The sequence below is a fragment of the Primulina huaijiensis genome, chromosome 16, assembly GCF_012295235.1.
Source record: "Primulina huaijiensis isolate GDHJ02 chromosome 16, ASM1229523v2, whole genome shotgun sequence".
NCBI classification, from domain to species: Eukaryota; Viridiplantae; Streptophyta; class Magnoliopsida; order Lamiales; family Gesneriaceae; genus Primulina; species Primulina huaijiensis.
This window is the reverse complement of record NC_133321.1, coordinates 3,050,822-3,073,253: the sequence shown is the minus strand read 5'-3', so window position 1 is coordinate 3,073,253 and position 22,432 is coordinate 3,050,822. Positions and strand designations below refer to the sequence as shown.

Here is a 22,432-nt window from a genome sequence, read left to right as displayed (position 1 = left end):
TATATACACATGTAAGGATTACATGATTTAACTTTTAAATAATTATATTTATTTATTAATATAAATATTAAAAAGCTATTTCAAACTGAATATATTATATATGTCAATTAATTATTGGTTAAAAGAAATTAATAAAAAAGAAATATGTTATAATTAAGTACAAAATTTATAAAATTCTATAAAAATTTTTTGTATAAAAGTCTATAAAAATCTTGCAAAACAAATTTACATGAATCCATATGAATCTATTTATAAATATGTGAGAATTAATAAAAATCAATAAAAATCTATTAAATTCATAAAAATTATCATTTAAAAAATTCATTAAAAATCATCCAAATGTGAATTGAATACACCCACTTAGTTTTAAAAAAAAATCTTTTTGACCACTAAAAAAAAAGAATATTAACATATTATGCCGCTTTTATCTACGCTCTTCACTTTCCCGCCCATCGCAGACATTTCCTCTCTCGCGCCACTCGCTGTGCGGAGCTTATGGATTTTCCTGATGCCGACGTCCTGGAATGGCTGGAATCCAATTCCTTTGACGAGCGATTTGAGGAAGATTTCGAGATTGAGTTGGAGCCCCCTTCACCTCCTTCCTCTCCTGAACCGCGGCAAGAGCCCAATCCACCTCCGGAAAGACCCACTCTTTCCCTTCCTCCGAGGCCCTCACCTTTCAAAACCCATCAGAAAATCAACGGTATCGATAAGAAACGCTCCCGATCTAACCTTCCCGAATCGCCATTGTGTTTTAACGGTCTTTATCAAGATTGGAAGAGAAGTAGACTTGGTAATGAGGAAGTAGTGAAGGATAAATCGGTTTTATCTAAGCTCCCAGATGTGGGTCTGCTGGAGGGCGGCCCAGAAACGGTGGTTGATGAGGGAAGGGATGAAAACATGAATTCGGTGGATGATGGAGGAAGGGAGGGTGATGATGAGGAGTGGCTGAGGTATTCACCGCCGCAGGTGGAGGAGGTTGAATTATTGGAGGAAGAGAGAGGGGAGAGGATATTGTCTAGGTATGCAACGGAGATCGAAGGGGATTGTATGCCGGTGACAGGGTTGGATGGGGAAAGGGTCTATGCAAAGCTATGTAGAACAGAGATGGGTATGGAGGAGAAATCAAATAAATTGAGTCTCAGACAGGAACGTGATGGTGAGCTTTAATCTTTTTGCTGGGTGCTAACCTGTGGAGAGTTGAGGGGATCTTTATTTTTATGGGTTGCCCCTTTGCCCGCTACTACATTTATGGGCCCATCAGTGTGTTTAGCTTGCTTGAATTTGCATTCTCTTGACTTTTTTTTAAGTCGGAGTCTGTGTTTGCTACCAACTTAGTTCAAAGCATGTATGGTACGTCAAACCAACGATCTTATTCTGGTATAAATTACACAAAATTCAGTAGTATGATATGAAGAATATAGGATTTATATTCAAACTTTAGTTCTGGTGTCATGTTACGTTTTCTACTCCCATTTCAAGTATAATGCCAGCCATGTTGTATTGTTTATTTCTCTTTCATCAACTCAAGAACTTGCCTCTTAATCATGGAACTGCGAATCAAAATGTGTTATTTGTGATTTGTATTGTACCCTCGGTTTGATGTTTCAAGATAAGTGTTAATTATACTCTTGTCACTTCCAGCTTCCGTATCCATTGCTCACACATTATGTTTGGAAATGTATCATACAACTTGGCATCAATCCATGAATCGAACCAATTAGGCTTTGAATTGGTGCATTGGTAATGAGTAGACTTTTAATCTCCATATTGTCCCTCTTAAAAATTTTTTCTTCTAGATTTGGAGCAGTGTTCTAGCCAATGCCCCGATTTTTTGAAAGGCGATGACTATGAGCGTTGTTAAAAAAGACGGTCACCTAGTATAAATATAGAATTTTTTATTTTTATTTTTTAATTTTTTTAAAAGTTCAACATATTTTTCAATCAATTTCTATCCAATAAAAATAAGGAATATGCTATTGATTTTTAGTTTGAATTCGATATAGATTAATTATTTGAGAAATATGGAGATAAACAAGAGGAATTATATATAGGGAAAAAAACCTCTAGGCGGCTGCCTAAGCTCCTATGTGCTAGGCGGGCATAGGCGGTGGGTGGCTGCCCGCCTACCGCTTTTTCGAACACCAATTTGGTGCAAGCTAAAACTATACGGTAGTGTCTGTCAAACTTCAAATGTTGAAAATAAATTCTGAAGTTTGTAGAGCTTTGTTTGTGGCTTCAACACATTGCTATTTTCACATAATATGAAGATTGTGAAGAATCTTGCATGCTCCTGAGTTCATGTGAAAGATTTTTTTTTACCACTGAAATCGTTTTTACAAAACTATTTCATTTCACTTGCAGGGCTCCTTCAGGAACCTGTCAGAGTTCTAATGCAAAAAGTGGAGCAGGATGAATTCACTAATGTAAGCTTCAGCATACTCTGTGATACTTCTAATGTCTTTCTTCCTCAATCTTTGTCTATTTTGTTTTCTCATCCTCTCTCCATGGAATGATAATACGGGAAACTTTTTTAAGCTTCTCATGTGATATATTTTCATTTAGAACATGTTGTAAGACAGGTTAGGCCAAACCCCCACCAGTGTTATAAACTTCATTGTGAATTGTTGGATGTCTCTTTGTCAACCCCTTGTAATGCTGTTTTCCTGTTTCTAAACATGCTAGTTTCCTACTAACGCATGAGTGCCACAGTAAATTCATTTTTACAATTATAAATACACTTGGGAAAACATTGAACTAATTGAAGTCATGTTATTATTGTAAAAAGGTAGCGTGATGTGACAACTTGCCAGTAAGATGCCATAAACTTTCAACTGTTGTTTATATGGTAATTTCACTCTCACAATTAAGTTATTGCCAAGTGGATTCAATTTTTGTGTTTTGTAGCTTCAAATTTTGACAGTCCGAGATGAAGTTAGCTCCACTTATAAATAGAATTTAAATCAGATACAAAATTTCATTCATCAATTTGTGTTTTTAATGTTGGTAATGTTTATAATGATAGAAGCCATTTATTTTGCAATGTAAGCCTTAAGCTGTAAAGCCAGCGACCTTGATTTTGTATGAAATATTAATACTGAACCATAGTTGTGCTGCCGTTGCAGGCTTTGAGAGCAAGTGTTGAAGTTTCAACTGAAGTAATCAGTTCAAAAGCACCAGTAGCTACCGAGAAACTTTGGGTGGACAAATATGCTCCAAATTCATTTACAGAGCTTCTGAGCGCTGAGCAAACAAACCGTGAGGTTGTGATGGCTTTATAATTTGTTTCTTCTGCTTGCATTTGATTTCTGAATGTATGTCACTGTGTACACTACTTTCGGGTACTGCTTTTCACATTATTTTTACGGCCTTTATTGTCAATATCACAGGTTCTCTTGTGGTTAAAACAATGGGACTCTTGTGTATTTGGATGTGAAATAACGAGTACCACTGAGGATGTTTTTTCTGCTTTAAGACGTCATTCTTCAGGCTCTCGACACCATAAACAATCTACCAAAAATTATCATGACAGTAAGAGAGAACCCAGATTGGAACGAGATACCGTGAGAACTCATAATGGGCCAAGTAAAGAGGACAATTTTTCTCAAAGAATTTATGAGACACAGGACAAGAGACGTAAAGGTTATGGTCCTCCTGAACAGAAGGTTTGTTAGTATCCAGCCTCTTCCATGTAAATAATTGTTATAATTCTTATTAGTGTCATTCGTACAATCATGGTGTGTGAAAATCTCTGTATAAGAAACTTTGCTGTTGTCTATTTGATTTGGATACATGATATACTACAGATTAGGCCCGATGTCTAGTGGCTTGGTGCATTTTATACTCATGTTTCTAGGAGCTTGAATGTCTCCAAATGAAAATATATAAGATCTACATAAAGAGCGCTTTCCATGCATTAAGTAGTATGTGTGATGAATAGAGACTATGGAGTTCAACATTGACAGCTGAAATCAAAGAAAACATAGAGTTTGGAAGTATTTTGAACTTGTTTCATAAGATAATTGTTTAGATGTTGATGTGTAAGTATAAACAGCTAGGTGGTAGCCAACTTAGTCGATTTTCGTGGCTCCCAACATATTGCAATTGTGGGATCTGGCTACCGTAGTTTTCTTTTTTACCGACAAAGGTTAATTATTCTTTCATATTGTATGATATTTTGCTCTCCAACTGCTAAATAGAGTTAGTTTCTACTTGCCATATTGGGTGTTAACCAACTGGCCTGAATTGAAACTGACTAAATGATTAATTGCATAGATATTGTGATTTGTTTTACAAAAACAGCTGAAATTTTGAAAAAATTTCTGCGCAGTTGGAGGTGGGGGCCACTTTTATGCACTTTTGGGTCTAGTTTTGGGACGCAATAAGTCCTGTTTTTGGGACCATCTTACCTACTGTTGGGTGCTTCTTACAAATAATGAGTTTGTAAAAATGTGTTTGCTGTCAAACCAACTCTGCTGCTGGATCATACCACATCCATTTTTCTTATTATTTGCTGCTCATTTTATCATTTGCATCCACATTATTAGTTAATATTCAGTTTTTCCTCAATCAGATTTCCTCAATGATGAAAATCACGATGAGTTATTATATCATGTCGGCCAATTGCTTCAGACTAGAGCGATTATGATGTGGTTTAATTGCTGTCTGAGCTTCATGACTTATGGTCTACTTATATTTCTCATGCGTTGTCACATAAATTTCACCTGCTGTTGTTGAATGTCAATTGAATAAAAACTTCAATGTCTCACAGATTCTATTGCTTTGTGGTCCCCCTGGGCTTGGGAAGACAACACTTGCACATGTAGCTGCTAAGCATTGTGGATACCGAGTCGTGGAGGTCTGAGATCAACATTTATGTTTGTATTTATAGTTCAGTTGATAAGTACATAGTAGTACATACTTCTCTAATCTGTTTTCAGATTCGATTCAATGAATTTTTTAGAATAATCTTTCCATTTTATTGCTAAAATAGACTACATTGTAATCAGACACCAAACTTTTTTGCCATTGAGTAAACTGTCGAGGTATGTTTGTTTTGTCCTTTCATGCATACAAGTTGTGATTCATATCGTATCTAACACTATACGACATTTCTTCCTGTGACAGATTAATGCAAGTGATGACCGGTCATCAGCAGCCATTGAAGCTAAAATTCTTGACGTGGTTCAGATGAACTCTGTTATTGCTGATTCAAAGCCGAAGTGTTTGGTAGGTTCCAATGTGCAAATTTTGTTATTGTACTACTTCTTCCAGTGATATTGATGTTATCTGAAACAGAAATTGGACTATTCTTTTAGATCATTGATGAAATTGACGGGGCCCTTAATGATGGCAAGGGTGCTGTGGAGGTCATTCTTCGGTTGGTATGTTATGAAATCATTGTGCGGTTAATAATTGCATCTCTATGTTATAGATAACCAATAAAATATGAAATAAATTGGTCAACCAAAGCAGCATCTCATTTTTAACCTGAACATGTGATGGACAGTAACAATGGTGAATTTCTTCCATGATTATGATTATATTTGCAATTGCTGTAAATTCAACTGCACAATGTTTGTTTGATTTATACATTTGTATTTATACGGGCAAAACACATTCATTTTACCAACCAGATGGCTGCATGAAAATTTGAAGAAAAGCAGATAGGGAGATTATAAATGGTAGTTACTTTCCTACAGATGTTCATTTTTTGGTTTGATCCTTGAAAAAATCTCTTTCTCCCATATCTTAAGAAAATTTTGTTGCTTGATGACTTGCTTTTATCCACAATTTTAATCGTTTCATATAAATCAATTTGATTCGTAAATTTTTATGGTTCATATCTGTTGTCAAATTAGTTTACATGGTAACTAACAAGGTTAGAATTGGTCGTGTGCTTAGTAGTCCTCTATATTATCAGGATAGAGCCTACAGTGTCAAAAATGTTTACCCAAAATGATGCAGGTGTCTGCTGAACAAAAAAGAGATACTGGGAAGGAGAACGTAGTCCAGGAAGGACATTCTATGCGAAAGTCTTCTCAAAAAAGGAAAAATAGTACATCTTTATTGAGGCCAGTAAGTATGATATTATCTCACACTGTTGTTTAAAATATTATTTTGACTGAGATAACTGTTTTTGAATGTAGGTGATATGCATTTGCAATGATCTATATGCACCAGCCTTAAGGCCATTACGTCAGGTCGCAAAGTAAGATCCGGGTATATTGTCATCAATTTTGCTTCATATTTAATGGATTTAGTGAATCAGGGTCAGGGTCAGGGTTAGTTGTATTAAGTCTCCATCCACATAAATGCAAAAAGTACTGTCTTGTGGCTTGACCATGTCCTTTTACCTGAAGAAGCTTTCTTACTTTGCAGGGTTCATATTTTTGTCCAACCAACAGCGACTCGCGTTGTAAATAGGTATTTTTTTATATATTTTTGTTCAATAAATCAGTTCTGGCAGTTCTTTCTTCGGTGGATAATAGATTGAACATGAATTTCTGGAATTTTTATGTTGCAGACATGATAATTTTTTTAAAAGAAAATGAAACTTAAGTCTGTTAGCATGCTATCACATTTCACTAATATCATTTTTTATTATTCTCGACAAAACACCAGATACATAGGCACTAAACTATTATGCTTTTTCATTCTGATAGATGGATTCATACAATTATGAACTTTAATTTGCGATAATTATGTCTTTGCATTTGACATCATATTGTCAAATGTAACGCATTTGTAGTTTTAACTTCCAACTAATATTGATATTTCATTTTTTTTGTTTTCATATTCGTTCCCATTTCTTGACTAGTCAAGTTTATTTTTGTTAAAATGTCTTATGTTATGCTTGGATTGATCCATTTAATTTAGAGGAAGGGATTTGATTTTGAGAAAGATTTGGGGAATGAATTTTCATGGGTGGATTCGAAACTTATCATAGTGATGATTGAAATTGTTTGACTTGATATAATATGGTCTGAAATTTACTTGAATTTTATACATCCAATTAATTGAAGGAATTTGGAATCTATCAATTGAAGAACAACCTTAATGAATTTATTTAATAAGTCTCACATTGTCTTCTTTATGCAATAATATGCTTGTGTCACTTGTGTATTAATGAATTTGCACTCACTTGGTGCTGGCAACTTGTATTGAAGCTACCTCCAATATGATAACCTAAACGAATGACTGAAATTTGCCGAAATCATAGGCTGAAGTATATATGTAACAAAGAAGGATTGAAAACGAGTTCCGTTGCTCTTACTGCATTGGTGGAATACACAGGTAAGCATAATTTCCTCATATTTTTGACTTTATGTCTTCTAGTTTTAATATCAAGTTTCAAGACTACAGACAATCTTTTATGTAAACGGGAGGGATGGAGGAAGAGAGAGAGAGAGAGAAAGAGAGGGATTTGAAAGTGCATGAAGATTTAGAGACAATGGCTGGGAAACCAGCCAGCACTCTTAAATTGGCATGGAAAAAAGTGTCCGTCATTGGGAGAAGTTGTTTTTGGTATGCATATTAAACTTGTCAGTATGATTACAAATCTAGCTCTAAGAAATCATGGTCACAGAGCTATATTTAGAAGTAGCCATGAACAGTGAAATTCAGGGTGCGGTGGAGTCTCATCTGTGAAGACGATGCATTTTGAATTCCTCCAGGCCCCATGATTACTGGGGAAGCACTATCCTGTTTTGATATGTCCCAGAAGCAGTTGCATTTCAAAAAATAAAATTAACAATAATACCTCAAGATGGGAAAATACAGTGAGTTTTCATTAAATGGAATAAGTACTAGAATTTTTATGGTGTGAAGTTAGCCTCTGAGTTCTCTTAACTTATGCTAAAGAGAATAATAATGGGAATCTGGTCTCATTTGTTCTTAAATGATGAGTATTATTTTTTCTAGGTGATGATGCTTGAAAGTTAATTTACGCAGTTCACACCTATATTTTGGCAACATGGTCCTGTACCTTTGATTTATTTCTCTTCCTATTTGATAATTGTTGAATATGACGTCTCTGGACTACATATAGTCTCATATTTATCTGTGAGTTTCAAAAAGTTATCTCTTCTTAGTCACTTCATTTCTTATCTTAACTTCCATCCAGAATGTGATATTCGATCATGCTTGAACACTCTTCAGTTTCTCAACCAGAAGAAGGAAATCCTCAATGTGGTATATTTTGAATTTCATTTTTTTTCTTGTTGGTTTTTTGTTTTTTTGGTCATATAATTCGTTCAAACACCTATTATTTGGTCCAGGTGGATTATCACCATTTAACATGGTTATTACTCACATTTACCATATAACTGATCTCTTTTATTTCTCTACTAATTGAATTATCTGGTCAAAGCAAGGTTCAACTTTAAACAAAATGGTTAGCATTTAATATTGTTTTCCCCTTTAAGTTGGAGATAGGTTCTCAAGTGGTTGGTCGGAAGGATGTTTCTAAAAGTGCTTTTGATGTATGGAAAGAGGTGAGTTTGGTAAATGACTTGCATCAATTTCTAAGCAATTTCTTACATTTTTACTTGTCGGCATTGCTGTGATTTCCTCTTTATTTGTGTGAAGATATTCCACAAGAAAAAGGAGAAAAGGTCCCAGAAATCTAATTATTCTGTTAACATCACAAAAGATTTTGATTTTCTGTATTCCCTTGTATCTAACCGGTAAGTTTTAAAATTGTTTTATTTGTGAACTTTTATGTAAATGTTGGTGATACATCTTATCTTCTTGTTCCATCAGTGGTGATTATGAATTAATATTGGATGGGATTCATGAAAACATTCTGCTGCTCCGTTATATTGATCCTGTTATGCAAAAGACAGTAAGTATTATTTATGAATTAAGTTATGCATACCTTGTTCATATAGATTACATCCAGGGGATAATAATTTGTTTTTGGTGAATTATTACTCAGGTAAAATGTTTAGATAATCTGCTAGTTTCTGATGTAAATCATCGATACATCATGCGTACACAACAGATGTCTCTTCAAGGTAATTGAATACTTGGTCATCATAAATGGTCAATTCCTCTGGTGATGTATGGTTCAATTTTCAATTTCATTTCCACAGTTTATCAACCTCCAATCGCAATATCAATACATGGTCTGGTGGCTCAACTTGAGAAACTCGAAATTCAATGGCCGAAGTCTTTCCAGAGGTATCTTAATCACATGGTACTTGTGAAATTTCTACCCTGATGTTTGCTTTGTAGTTAAATATTCTGTTAATGTTCTGCAGACACCGAACAATTTCAGCAGAACGGGTGGACATATTTTACACATGGAATAATAGAATATCACCATACATTTCGAGGCATTTGTCAATGAAATCCTTTACAGAAGACTCAGTTTCTCCCATGCTGCACATTCTCTCACCACCAACACTAAGACCAGTAATTCATCAATGAATTTCTTTATATTTAGCTTCATTTCCAATTCTGTTTATTTGTGCTGCGTTTTTTTAAGTAAAAACCTGTCGGGATCTAAATGCTACCTCTCCATCAGGCACTTTGGCCGAAAAGTGTTTTGCATGAACAAACTTTAATGAGGCCTTTATTGCCCATCTTCTAATGCTGTATCCCTTCACAGGTTGCATTACATTTACTTTCAGAAAAAGAGAGGAGTGATCTGGGTCAGTTAGTGAACGTCATGGTGTCATATTTTATCACATACAAGAACATCAAATCTGATAGATCTGGGACTTCAAGACATGAGGATGCTTTAGAGGCGTCTGAACTTTTTTTTGATCCCCCTCTCAGCAAATTTATTAACTTCGAGGTTAGTGTTCTATTCATGCAGATGCGTCTTTCACATAACACTTTTCATTTATTTAGAAAAAATATTATTCTGCTTTGGAAGTATTAGAATCTCCATTTTATACTTGAACAATAATTTGATTTGTTTCCCTATTGGTATAGTCTTGTTTGTTTGATGAGTTACATATCAAGAAAACATAAACAATAAACAATTCTCCCAAATTCTCTGTTTCCCACGTTTATTCAGAACAATTAACTCTTTTATGAAGTTCCATCACTTTTATACTTTTCATTCATCTATCGAGCAGGGGTACTGTCCAGGTCACTTCAATCTCGCCATAGCAGTGAAGCAAGTCTTGGTTCACGAGGTAAATTATGGAGCTGCGTATTTATTTCATTTTTCATATGATAACTAATTATTTAGACCGTCGCAGAATTAATCGTGATTTGTGACTTGTTCTCCCAGTAGTTTATGAAAAAATGATGACGTTCTTTTGCTTATTTTACTTGGCTGTACTTCGCTGCCTGAAGTAACGAGAATTCCCGACAACACAAGTGTCCTTGATCTCGATGTTGACTTGCAAAATAATTTGTTTTTTTTATTTGAATGCGTACTGTATTAGATGGTAAAAATTTCAGTTATCTATGATACTAGCAAAGTTAGGATGCTATTCATATTGATTTTACTTTTTGTGAAGTTTTATCTCTTCTGGACAAATATCTAATTAACTATATGCATGTGTGTATGTGTTGTGTATGTGAAGTTAAGCTTAATCATCTTGCATATTTTTGTCATTTCTATCATCCTTGTTTACATCAAATGATCACAATTGTGTGCTCATAATTTTGCATAATTCACTCAATTGATTCACATCTATGGCCACGAGAACGGCCTACCTTGTGATCTGCCGTATTTTCTATTATGAGAAATGATGTCATGTATGATGATTTATAGGTGGAAAAGCAAAAGATTCTGGAAGCTGCCACCACCAAATCTACCCATTTCTGTGCGCAAGAGACCAGTTCCTTTCAAAATAATAGCAGTGGAAGTGGACAATTATCCAAATCTTGCTACACTACAAGATTTTTTGAAAAGAAAATAATTGGGGAAGGTCCAACACCTTCAAAGCAATCTGACCTCTCTATTTCATCCAATTCATTTAAATCAATGGAAAGAACAAAAAAGTGTTCGGGTGACCTCAATAGTTTCTTTGATAGGTATAACCAGACTTTTCTTAACTTAATCCTCTTATGACCATCTTTTCATTGTCCTTTGTGCACTAGAAAGAAAAACAAAATGGGTTTAAGAGACGGAAAAGAAATAGAACAAGCATCAAAAGTTTTGTAAAATATTGATCATTTTCCCCCTTTTCACATTTCTTTGCTTTTGATCATGTATAATTTCTGTTTCTCAGGTTTAGAAAAGCAAATAATAAAGGCTCTCAAGTTTCAGAGAATATGGTAAAAAAGCCGGGAACAATGGAGAGAGACTCACGTCCTATATTGTTCAAATTCAATGAGGTATGCATCACTTCATATATGTTTTGTATTTCAATATTCTATAAGATGTCAAATACACTAAATATCTCTTCATTCTTTTGTGTTGCTTTTGAAATAAAGATGTCTTTATTATCAACCATGAAATTCACCTGCAATCCACTGTTTTTTCTTTAAAATAACTCCTCGAATTTTCCCAAAAATTCGATCTTTTTCAATTTTCATGCAGATTCATCTTAGTTAGATGTGACACCTTTATTCCTTGTTTTGTTTTAGTATCTCCTGATCTCTTGGAGAACGTTTAGCCCACCATATAGAATTTTTCAATGCATTTCTGATATAAATTTATGTTTGTGACAAGGTTGAGATTGTTTTTGTTTTAAAACTTTACCATTTTATCAATATTCCTACCCATTATCACCAGCGCTTGTGGAGTAATCTATCTACCTTCAACTTTTAAATTTAATACTTGGCAGGCTTATATTGAATTCTTAAACTGCGAAGGTTAATAGAAAAATTAATAAACATTTTCGCTTAAAAATTGATCAATTATGCCGCAATCAAATCAGTTTTATTCATTTCATGTCTAATATTGCTTCTAGCTAAGACTTGAATTAGATATAATAGAGCTTGAGCTCGATTCGATGCTCAAAAAGGTTAAAATGTTTGGCTCGAATTAGAGATCGAGTTTGAGTTCATTTCGAAAGATTTGAACATTTTTTGCGAGCTATTAAAATTCTTGCTCTAGAACAATACTCGAAATATATTTATTTAAGATATAATTATATTATAATTGTAAAATGATAAAACTCGGAAGCAGCTCTCAAACAACTGAATGGAAAATTGTTCGAACTTGTTTGAGTTTGGCTCAAATTCGATAATTTCGATCAAGCTGGCTCAATTTATTTGCACCTCTAATTAAGACTGAGCAACTCCTTATGTTAGACCTTTACTGGCCGACCTGGGAACAACTAATAGACGTGGACATTTTTTTCAGCAGAAGTGTAGTTTTCAGTTGGTGCTCGTGATCCTTTGGAAATGTGTAGCTACGAATTCCTTGCTAGTTATATGAATCCTCGTACGAAGAAAAGCAAACACGATTAAATATGAATCACGCCCTCAATTCAATAACTAACAAGAATCATTGTTACGATGTCCCGATCTTTTGATTTAAGCAATACGCGATTTTCACCCCTAAACTACGTGGTTTAGTAATAAATGATCACAAAGAAAACAATCGACACTCGAATGAACATCCAAAGAACTCGTCTTTGACAATCCGCGTAAAACGATCGACAAATGCCACAAAGTAAAACTTTGATAAGTTTGATTTTGATTACAAAGCAAGAGCCTTGAAAAAGTTGATAAAAAAATTCAAAACTATTGTATATCTCAGTAATAATTGTTTACCATCCACAAAATTCGACCATATATTGACTACAAATCAAAAGATATGAAAAAATCTAATTACCTAACTTATTAAAACTCTAAACTAGGAAAGAGAGATTTTTCTCACAGCAGTCGGCGCTCGGGCGGTAGGATTTGACCGCTCGAGCGGGCGGGGTCTTCTGGACTCTTGGCGCTCGGGCGGTAAGATTTTGCCGCTCGAGCGCGGGTCATTCTGGAACTTCTTCTTGGACAGTAAGTGTGGCGCTCGAGCGGTAAGATTTGGCCGCTCGGGCGCCGTGGTTTCTGGACTCCTCTTCCTATAGCACTTGAATAACGTTCCTATGACTCCCAAACAAGATCCCATGCTTTCCACGCCTTCCTCGGAGATTGGGCCTACCATGATCGCATCATCCTCCCCTTCTTGAAAAGGATTTGTCCTCAAATCTTTGATACCTACACAAAAATTATACAAGTTAGTAATAACAAGGATTATATGATCAACATGCTTACCTTTAAGCTCAAGTTTGTAGGTTCTATCGCTACCGTGCTCCATCAACGCCCCTAGCTCCATGCTTGCCTTCACTATCAACTCACCAACTTCAACATACACCAAATAACAAACGAACCAAATGATAAGATATAATTAACTATCACAAATATCAGATTCCTCCTCTTCTTAGACCTATTAACAAAAAAAAAATCCATACTCGTGTACGACCATAGTTCACTAGGAATAAGGATTATCTCATGCAATGAACATATAATGAAAATTTTATTCTCTTTAAACATATATTCATCATGAATGGAGAAATTATCATATTCTATCATGCATCCTTCAAAACCACAACCAACCACGTATAAATCATGCAAATAGGATACACTAAATGTACTATCCATGCTATCATTTATCACATCACTTGAGTTTAATTCTAACGCATTTAATTTATTCCCATGACAAAGCCTCATCAATTTGACAATTTTTGAAAACTCAAAATCAATAACAGTTGAATTTGATTTATGCAGTATATTACCATCTTCAATTCTATGATACTTAGGCAAAAAGGATAAATCACAGTCATACCTCCTAAATATCACATGTTCGACCCGTTCCCACGAAAACGACAACACAACGAACTAAGGTAACGAAGAATGTCATACCTCATAGTCGTTGCGGGGTCAACTACTCTTACCTCACGCTGATTGCTCTCAACATCATATGGATCACCCCATTGCAGTTCTGTACCATCAACATTTGCTCGCCTCCTCATCACGACTTCACCAGAATCCTGCAAAGGCGAAATAATAATGCTCGGGATTGAACCGGCTATATCATCACAATGAGAATAAACCACTTTGTACAAAGGTACATGAAATGGCTTATGCAAGAATAAACAACTCTCTAACTCACTCTTTTGGGCCATCAAATTATTTTTCTTTTTCTTTTCTTTGGCCTCCTTTTCTTTTTCTTTCCTCTCTTCATTTTCTTCTCTTTTTCTTTCTAAGGTCATCTCACTTTTTTGTTCACTCTTTCTTTCGACCATGTCTTTTTCTTTTTCTTAGGTCATCTCACCTTTTTGAACGCTCTTTTTTTCTGCCCCATCTCTTTTTCTTTTCTTTAATTGGTCCTTCAATATTTGCTTTGGGGTCACAGGAAGTAAAACAATAGGTTTTTTGTTTTGAACAAATGAGTACCTATTCTTGAAATCATCATGTTTCACTTGCCTATCATATTGCCATGGTCTCCCTAACAAAATATGACAAACATGCATTGGTACCACATCACACAACACCTCATCAGCATACTTCCCAATCGAAAAAGAAACCAATACTTGTTTGTTCACCTTCACCTCCACACGATCATTCAACCATTGAAGCTTATATGGTTGATGGTGCTTTAACGTAGGCAAACCCAATTTTTCTACCATCTCACTACTAGGCACATTGGTGCAACTTCTTCCATATATAATAACATTGCAAACCTTTTCGTTTACAAAGCATCTAGTATAGAACAAGTTCCCTTTCTGATTGGTCGCCTTCTCCTCAGCTTGGGTACTCATGATACGCCTAGTCGCCAATGCCTCACCTACAACCACCTCATAACCCTCATCAGGATCCTCTAACGCAGGCATCTCATAATCATCACCATTACTTTGAGAATCATAATCCCCATAAGCATTCATTACCATCACCCTCTTGTTAGGACATTGGCTAGCGATATGGCCAACTCCTTGACACCTAAAACACTTGATGTCTTTAGAACGATTAATAGGAGTTTCAGATTTACCTTGCGCTCCTTGTTCATGTGTCTCCTGTTTAAATTCTTCTTTGGGCTTGGCCACATCATTGCCTTCTTCACGTGTAATAATGTTGGAACGCCAAGATGTTGATGCACTCCCAATTTGATTGGTGCGGCCAACTCCTCGTCTCTTAAGTTGTTACTCCACCTTGATGGCCATTTGTACCATCTCGTCTAGATTCAAGTAATGCCTAAGCTCTACTTAATCTTGGATTTCCCTGTTCAAAGCACAAAGAAAACGTGCCATCGTCGCTTCACTATCCTCCTCTACATTTGCCATTATCATGACTATTTCCATCTCTTTGTAGTAGTCCTCGACACTCTTTACTCCTTGACTCAAAGTTTGTAGCCTCTTAAACATCTTCCTATAGTAATGGTTGGGCACAAATCTCTTTCTCATTACTCTTTTCATCTCATCCCAAGTTTCAATGGGTCTCTCATTATACCTCGTCCTGGTGGTCACTAGTGATCTCACCAAATGAGAGCGTAGTCTAAAAACTCAACCACCGCCAACCTAACCTTTTTTTGTTCGGAGTAGTGGTGACATTCAAAAACAAACTCTACCATCTTTTCCCACTCTAAGTATGCTCCGGGTCAGATTTCCCATGAAACGAAGGAATTTTCATCTTAATACTACCCATATCACCATCCTCCCTATGCCCATCATTGTATCTACCCAATACAGCTTTTCCTTTTCCTCTCCCAAATCCTCTACCTCGTTCGTTCCTACCCCAATTCTCGTTTTGGCTTTCCTCGTCTCCTCCCAAATCATATTCTTCCTCTTCTTCGCCTCTACCCAAGTCTTTAGGTTAGATTTATTTTCACTAGTACTAACTTCAAGCCTACTCATCCTCTCATGTAACGGCTCCAACTCAACCCTCATCATCCTAGTGAAATGTCCAAACAATGCCTCCATTTGAACTTTAGACAACCTTTGGTTCGAACTATCTCCTACCTCCCTTTTCATTTTACTTTCGGACTTGTACCTGCAAGAAAATGTTAGTAGAAATAAAAGATATTCCTCACCCAAATTCTCACGGTCACTCCAAAGAAATTCGCTCGTCTCTCGTTTCTCGTTTCTTTTTTTTTTTGTCCACTCCTCACTTCACTTCACTTCAAATACTCACCGGTCACTCCAAAGAAAGTTTACTCGCACTCAAGTAATTTCACTCGAATTCGAGAGTTCCCTCAAACGTGCTCAAGCTTCTTATTTGGATACATCAAACAATCAAGTTCAACTTGTGAACAATTGTGATCGACTCACTTGAACTTCGTAGATAAGAAACTTGAAAAAATAATAATTTTTTTTTGATTGTGAGAGACACTTGAATATGACTCACAATAGAGAATAGAACAAAATACCAAAACAAAATAATGGTGAATTTTCAGAATTTTTGTATTTTTTTCCTTGCACAAGGCAAATTTGTGCACGCGAAAATTCTAAACAAAAATCACCAAAATTCAAAAAACTGACAAAGAACGATAAAACAAAAACAGATCTGAAAAAAGGACGAAAAATAAACAGATCTGATAATAGAACGAGATAATATAAACTTACTTGAATTCAATGAGCCAAAGCTCTGATACCAAATGATATGAATCCTCGTACGAAGAAAAGCTAACACGATTAAATATGAATCGCGCCCTCAATTCAATAATGAACAAGGATCGTTGTTACGATGTCCCGATTTTTTGATTCAAGCAATACACGATCTTCACCCCTAAACTATGTGGTTTAGTAATAAACGATCACAAAGAAAACAATCGACACTCGAACGAACCTCCAAAGAACTCGTCTTTGACAATCCGCATAAGAACGATCGACGAACGTCACAAAGTAAAACTTTGATAAGTTTGATTTTGATTACAAAGAAAGAGCCTTGAAAAAGTTGAGAAAAAACCTCAAAACTATTGTATATCTCCGTAATAATTGTCTACCATCCACAAAATTCGACCATAGTCAAAAGATATGAAAAATTTAATTACATAACTTATTAAAACTCTAAACTAGGAAAGAGAGATTTTTCTCGCTGCAGCCGGTGCTCGGGCGGTAGGATTTGACCGCTCGAATGCGGGGTCTTCTAGGCTCTTGGCGCTCATGCGGTAAGATTTTGCCGCTCGAGCGTGGGTCATTCTGGAACTTCTTCTTGTACAGTAAGTGTGGCGCTCGAGCGGTAAGATTTGGCCGCTCGGGCACCGTGGTTTCTGGACTCCTCTCCCTATAGCACTTGAATAACGTTCCTATGACTCCCAAACAAGATCCCATGCCTTCCACGCCTTCCTCGGAGCTTGGGCCTACGATGATCGCATCAGCTAGTAACGGATTCTTGGCTCCGAGCCCCGTGAATAACCCTTTTAGAACAAAAATGTTCCTTGTTTGAAAATAGAGCGGAATATTATTCCATATTACTTGTCAAAATGTAACATGCTCCCAGAAAATAACATTCGCCAAACACCCTTCTGACTTTTAACAAGGGTTGGATAAAAAACTCGTGTCTTGTTTGCAACTGATATACAATCGTAGGACTATTTACTTTTCCAAACTAGATGACGATACTTGCCATTTTCATTGTTCTGCACGTTCGATATTTACTTCATCTTCATCTATTCTCCCTATGAACTTAGGAATGACAAAGTATACATGCTTCAATTTCTATCATTCTTTCTTGCTGCAATATCTAATAACTGGAACATATAATCATCATCTTCCGTGCATATTTCATCCTTTGTTTTGAGTAGGGTTTTACAAATGCAGTGAAGAGACCTGTACGAATGCGAGAATTTCTTCTGTGATATTCGCCTTACCTGAAGTATATATGGTGCAGTTGAAATGTTTACTCTTCTTTTCGTTGTACAATAATTATAACAATGGCTATCTGTGTATCGCTTGTTGAAGATTGACACTAGAAACAGTTTGATAGTAGTAAAAGAAGTCGGTATATTTTACAAATTTTTGTGCTGTAATGCATTGTTTTACAAATATAGCTTGTTGGTGATCATCAATGAGTTTTTTTTTTTATTATTATTTTAATTTAAAAAGTATGCCCCATGATTTGTTTTATGATACAATATTTTAATTTACGACTCTCTGTTTTTCTTTTCTTTTGAATTTTTTAATATTATATTTGTCACATCTATGTGTGGCGTCGGGAGATTGTTTGATAAACAAATTCTGAAAAAAGGTCGGAATAGGGGAACAAAATCCTCTATTCTATTTTGTGCTGCATTTCTTGCTGGAGATAATTGACCATTCATTTTCATTATTCATTTAGTAAATTTTAATATAATTAAAATATTATACCATACCTTTTTTTTTAAGAAACATATACCATAACTATTCGTGTAGCATAAAATGTATAAATGAAGCAAAAATGGACTAAATTTAGACAAACAAAATCTAGCATGATACGACTGAGGTTTGGAAAGCCAAATCAAGAGTATTTTAATCATAATATTGGATTTTTTTAAAAGGGGTTTATCATTTTTAAAAATGTTCATTTTTATTAATTAAATAATATTTATTGCATCGACTAATCGAATTAAATTCAATACATGTTTAATTTATCGATGAATTTAATTTGTGTTTGTGCAGATTCGCCTTTGGAATCGAAACCAAAACCGAAATATGCTTAGGTGTTGAAGAGATCAAACAATTTATTTTTTCATGTTATCCCTTTTTGCGCATGAAAATATGTTTTTATTTAAATATACTATATTTGATAATAGCAAAAGATAAATATGACTATATGTTTTGCAGTTGATATTTTTTTACCTTATTTATACTATCTTAATATTTATTGTGTTGGAAAAAATAAAACTTTTTAAACCTTTCCAATATGGTGTATCACACATAAAAGAAATAAAAAAAAAAAAATTTATATAACTGTGTTCTAATCGAAATTGGATCGCAATTATCCGATCAATTTCGATCTAATTTTTTCACAAAAACTTTTGTTAAACGGTCTCATGAGTCATTTTTGTGTGACATATCTCTTATTTGGTTCACCCATAAAAAAAATATTACTTATTGTGACACAAGTATTACATGTTATTATAAATATGAACAGAGTTGACACGTCTGACTGATAAATATTCATGATGCAATCTCACAAGAGACCTACTAAGTTTTTTTTTGTTTTTTGCTTGGAACATCGGGTATGTTGTCTTTGAATTTTTACTGGCTAAATTCTCGAAGTAATATAATAACCTACAAACGATAATAATAAAGTAATTAATCAATGAATTTAATTTAATTAGTCGATGCAATGAATATTATTTAATTATTAAAAATAAAGAATATAATATATTTAATTTTATTAATATATATGTACAATAACTTTTAATTTTTTTTTATTAATTTAATAAATATGATACAAACATTGATTATACATTGATTTATTATGTAATTAAATTTATATTTGATTAATCGAAAACATATTCTTTAAAACGATAAATTATTAATTTAATAAATATGACACAAACATTGCTTGTACATTGATATATTATGTCATTAAATTTATATTTGCTTAATCGAAAACATATTCTTTAAAACAATAAATTATTAATTTGTAGATTAATTAACATTTATAAAAATTAATAAATTTTATAGTCCATACATTATTATTTTATAGAGATTTTAGTGTATAACATACACACACACACACACACATATGAATATAATGTATATAATATAATAATATAATGTCTATGTATATAATTTAATGTACTTACGTATGTATAATAATTACATTGATTTATTACGTAATTACATTTATATTTGCTTAATCGAAAACATGTTCTTTAAAACAATAAATTATTAATTTATAGATTAATTGATATTTATAAAAATTAATAAATTTTATAGTCCATACATTATTAATTTATAGAGATTTTAGTGTAATACTAGCCACCGAGACACATGCGTTGCGTGTGTCAAGAATATATGAGTTAAACATTCATGATATTGCAATACCATGACACCAAAATATTTTGTATCGAGAATATATTCTTTCCGGAATACACATACTATGTTGTGCTTAAGTTGAAATAGAAATTAACAAATTGAGTAGATAGAACAATTGAAATAATAAATTTGTAAATCCATGCTAAGGTCAAGTTTATTACTGTAATACAAAGAATTTTAAAAACCTGCGACGTTGTCTATTTATGGACACTATTGGTCGGATTCCTGTCTCCATCATCCGCGTTTTCCATGTATGAAACATTTATTAAATGTAACAACCAGAAGCGTTACATAAGAAGTGTTAGTGTAACGCCCCGAAAATTTAAAGGTTCACGCAAACCACATGCATGCAATTATTAAATTCTTTTGTATTTTAATTAAATGTTTTAATTGCATTAATTAATTATGTTGTGCATATTGGCATGTTTAAATTATATTTTCTACATGGCTGCATTAAAATGTAATTTTAAAGGTTATTCGAGTTGCGATCGAGAAACGGAGACCAAGGGCTGAAAAATAGAAAATATTTTTATTAAATATTGTTTTTAATTAATTAAAATATGGGTGATGCTTTTTATTATTTTTGAAAATATGGGGTTTTTAGGTGATTTTATACGCCGGGGCGTAATTTTTATCGGCGTTGGATTTTTAACAAAAACACGAACGTGTTAGCAACCCGGCTAATAAATTCACAAATTTTATTAAACAAAACTATTTTTAAAATTCTAATTAAGTACCAATGGGCCTACATTACCTATTTAATGGGTCAAAGCCTAATTAGTGATTAATTAGACTATAAAATATGTTAAACCCCACCCTTAATCCTACATACTCATGGCCACACACCCACAAGCAATTCAAACACTCCCCATCAGCCAATATACACGACACACAGACCACAATTTTGAAGATAAAGTTCGAAATTTCAAGGGGAGTTTCAAGCATAGGTTACCGTCGCCGTTCTTCACAATCGTCAACGTTTATTCGTGCGTAAAACACGCAAAGGCACGCCATATTCTCCTTTTACTCATCATCACACCATATTATGTATTTAAGTTTGAATTTGCATGAAAACAAAGCACACAACTTTTATTTTCGTAACTATGTGCATATATGCTTTAAACATGTGTTATTTGATTCCAAAATCATGTTTTTATATGTTTTAGAGGGCTGCCATGATTAGGACTTGATCAAGCATGAATTCACGTGAGTTTAGAGTCCTAAGAACACACCAAAACGCTGCACAACCACAGCACACACAAGCTGGAACCAAAATTCTGTAATGGTGTATGTAGGGCTCGGTTGTAAGGGCTGTAATGCATGGCTTGGCTTGGGCCACGGCTGGGGCTTGGCTTGGGTCAAGGGAAGAGTCCTAGCCATGCTAGGACTCGAGTCAGGATGGCTGGGGGGGAGTCCTAGCAAGCTAGGATTCCCACCCGAGAAGCACAAGGATAGCGTAGGTTGTTGCTGTGGTGCAGGGAAGAGAGGGGCTCGTCCAGGGGGCTTTGGGCTGGTCTAGGCTAGGTCCTTAGGTTCCTAAGAGGGTGCAAAATGGTCTGGGCAGGGGCTGGGACGGCCTGGTCGGTTGCTGGTTGAGAGGGAGCGTAAGGGGAAGCATTGCAGCTTGTGCTCGCGTGAGGTTGCTGTCATGGGCAGTGCTTCGGGCGCAAGTTCAAGGACTGGGGCTGGACTGGGCTGGGTCTGGGTGTGGTCCAGGGAGGGTTAGGTTCATGAGGGGTCGAGTGGTTCACAGCTGGTTGAGTCCTAGTCCAATTAGGAGTCCTAATGCAACTAGGATACACACTTATACACATGCATGCACTTGGGTCCAGGGTTCAGGGGCTTAAACACGGGCCAGGGGCTGGTTCTTGGGCTTGGGGCTGGTCAGTAGGGTTCATAGATGGGTTGGATAGGGTTTGGCTCAAGGTGACTCGGGCGTGGCTCGAGTAAATTGGGAGATGGCTCGGTGGTTTCGATTAGGTGTCGTTATTTCGAATTTTAGAACAAAAAATAGATCCATGGGTCCACGGGGGTGGCTCATGACTTGGAAGGGTAGAATAAATCATAAAAAGGTTATGTTTAAAATTTGGGATCAAAATAATGAGTTTTGGATTTATTCGGGATTTAATCGCCGCACGAAACGTTAATTAACGAGTTAATTGAAACGCCTAGTTTTAAGCTTTATAAAATTATGAAAAATTAGGTTTAAGCTTAAATAATTATTATAAGTCTAAGTTTTTAATTTGGGAATTTTATATTAAGGTTTGGGTTAATTCGGGATTAAAACGCATTAATACGTCACATTTAAAGATTAATTTAAAAGTTATCGCTTTAAGCCAAATAAAATTATGAGAAAATTCATATAAGCTTAAATAATTATTTGGGACATGTTAAAGTCAACGAAATTAATAAAATGTCAAAAACGGGAAATTTTAAGTCTAGGGGTAAAACAGTCTTTTTACACCTAGAAATTAGTAAACGTCATGACAGTGTCCTAAATGCTATTT

General features: G+C 34.9%; 1 protein-coding gene across 3 annotated transcripts; it reads left to right on the top strand.

The window, feature by feature from the left end:
• The first annotated feature begins 427 nt into the window (after positions 1-427).
• On the top strand, positions 428-17,964 carry LOC140961821 (uncharacterized). 3 transcript variants are annotated; one of them, XM_073420540.1, is made up of 23 exons: positions 428-1,159; positions 2,365-2,426; positions 3,126-3,263; positions 3,390-3,665; positions 4,772-4,858; positions 5,128-5,229; positions 5,319-5,384; positions 5,968-6,078; positions 6,150-6,211; positions 6,382-6,426; positions 7,223-7,296; positions 8,126-8,193; positions 8,427-8,495; positions 8,590-8,687; positions 8,764-8,845; positions 8,939-9,017; positions 9,096-9,183; positions 9,264-9,417; positions 9,614-9,802; positions 10,089-10,148; positions 10,736-10,998; positions 11,196-11,241; positions 17,702-17,964. In XM_073420540.1, exons 1-23 carry the CDS (start codon positions 496-498, stop codon positions 17,753-17,755), a joined length of 2,937 nt encoding a protein of 978 aa, XP_073276641.1. In that variant the 5' UTR covers positions 428-495; the 3' UTR covers positions 17,756-17,964. The 3 variants fall into 3 exon arrangements, with proteins under 3 accessions (XP_073276641.1, XP_073276640.1, XP_073276642.1); XM_073420539.1 differs by having other exon boundaries at positions 11,196-11,301; positions 17,702-17,962; XM_073420541.1 differs by lacking the exon at positions 9,614-9,802 and having other exon boundaries at positions 11,196-11,301.
• The last annotated feature ends 4,468 nt before the right edge of the window (positions 17,965-22,432 follow it).

Bases quoted from the DNA above. Each gene is read 5' to 3' on its own strand.
- LOC140961821 (XM_073420539.1), top strand. From the start codon at position 496: ATGGATTTTCCTGATGCCGACGTCCTGGAATGGCTGGAATCCAATTCC. The intron at 5,230-5,318 runs GTAGGTTCCAAT...CTATTCTTTTAG, and splicing joins ATTCAAAGCCGAAGTGTTTG to ATCATTGATGAAATTGACGG. The intron at 10,999-11,195 runs GTATAACCAGAC...TCTGTTTCTCAG, and splicing joins CTCAATAGTTTCTTTGATAG to GTTTAGAAAAGCAAATAATA.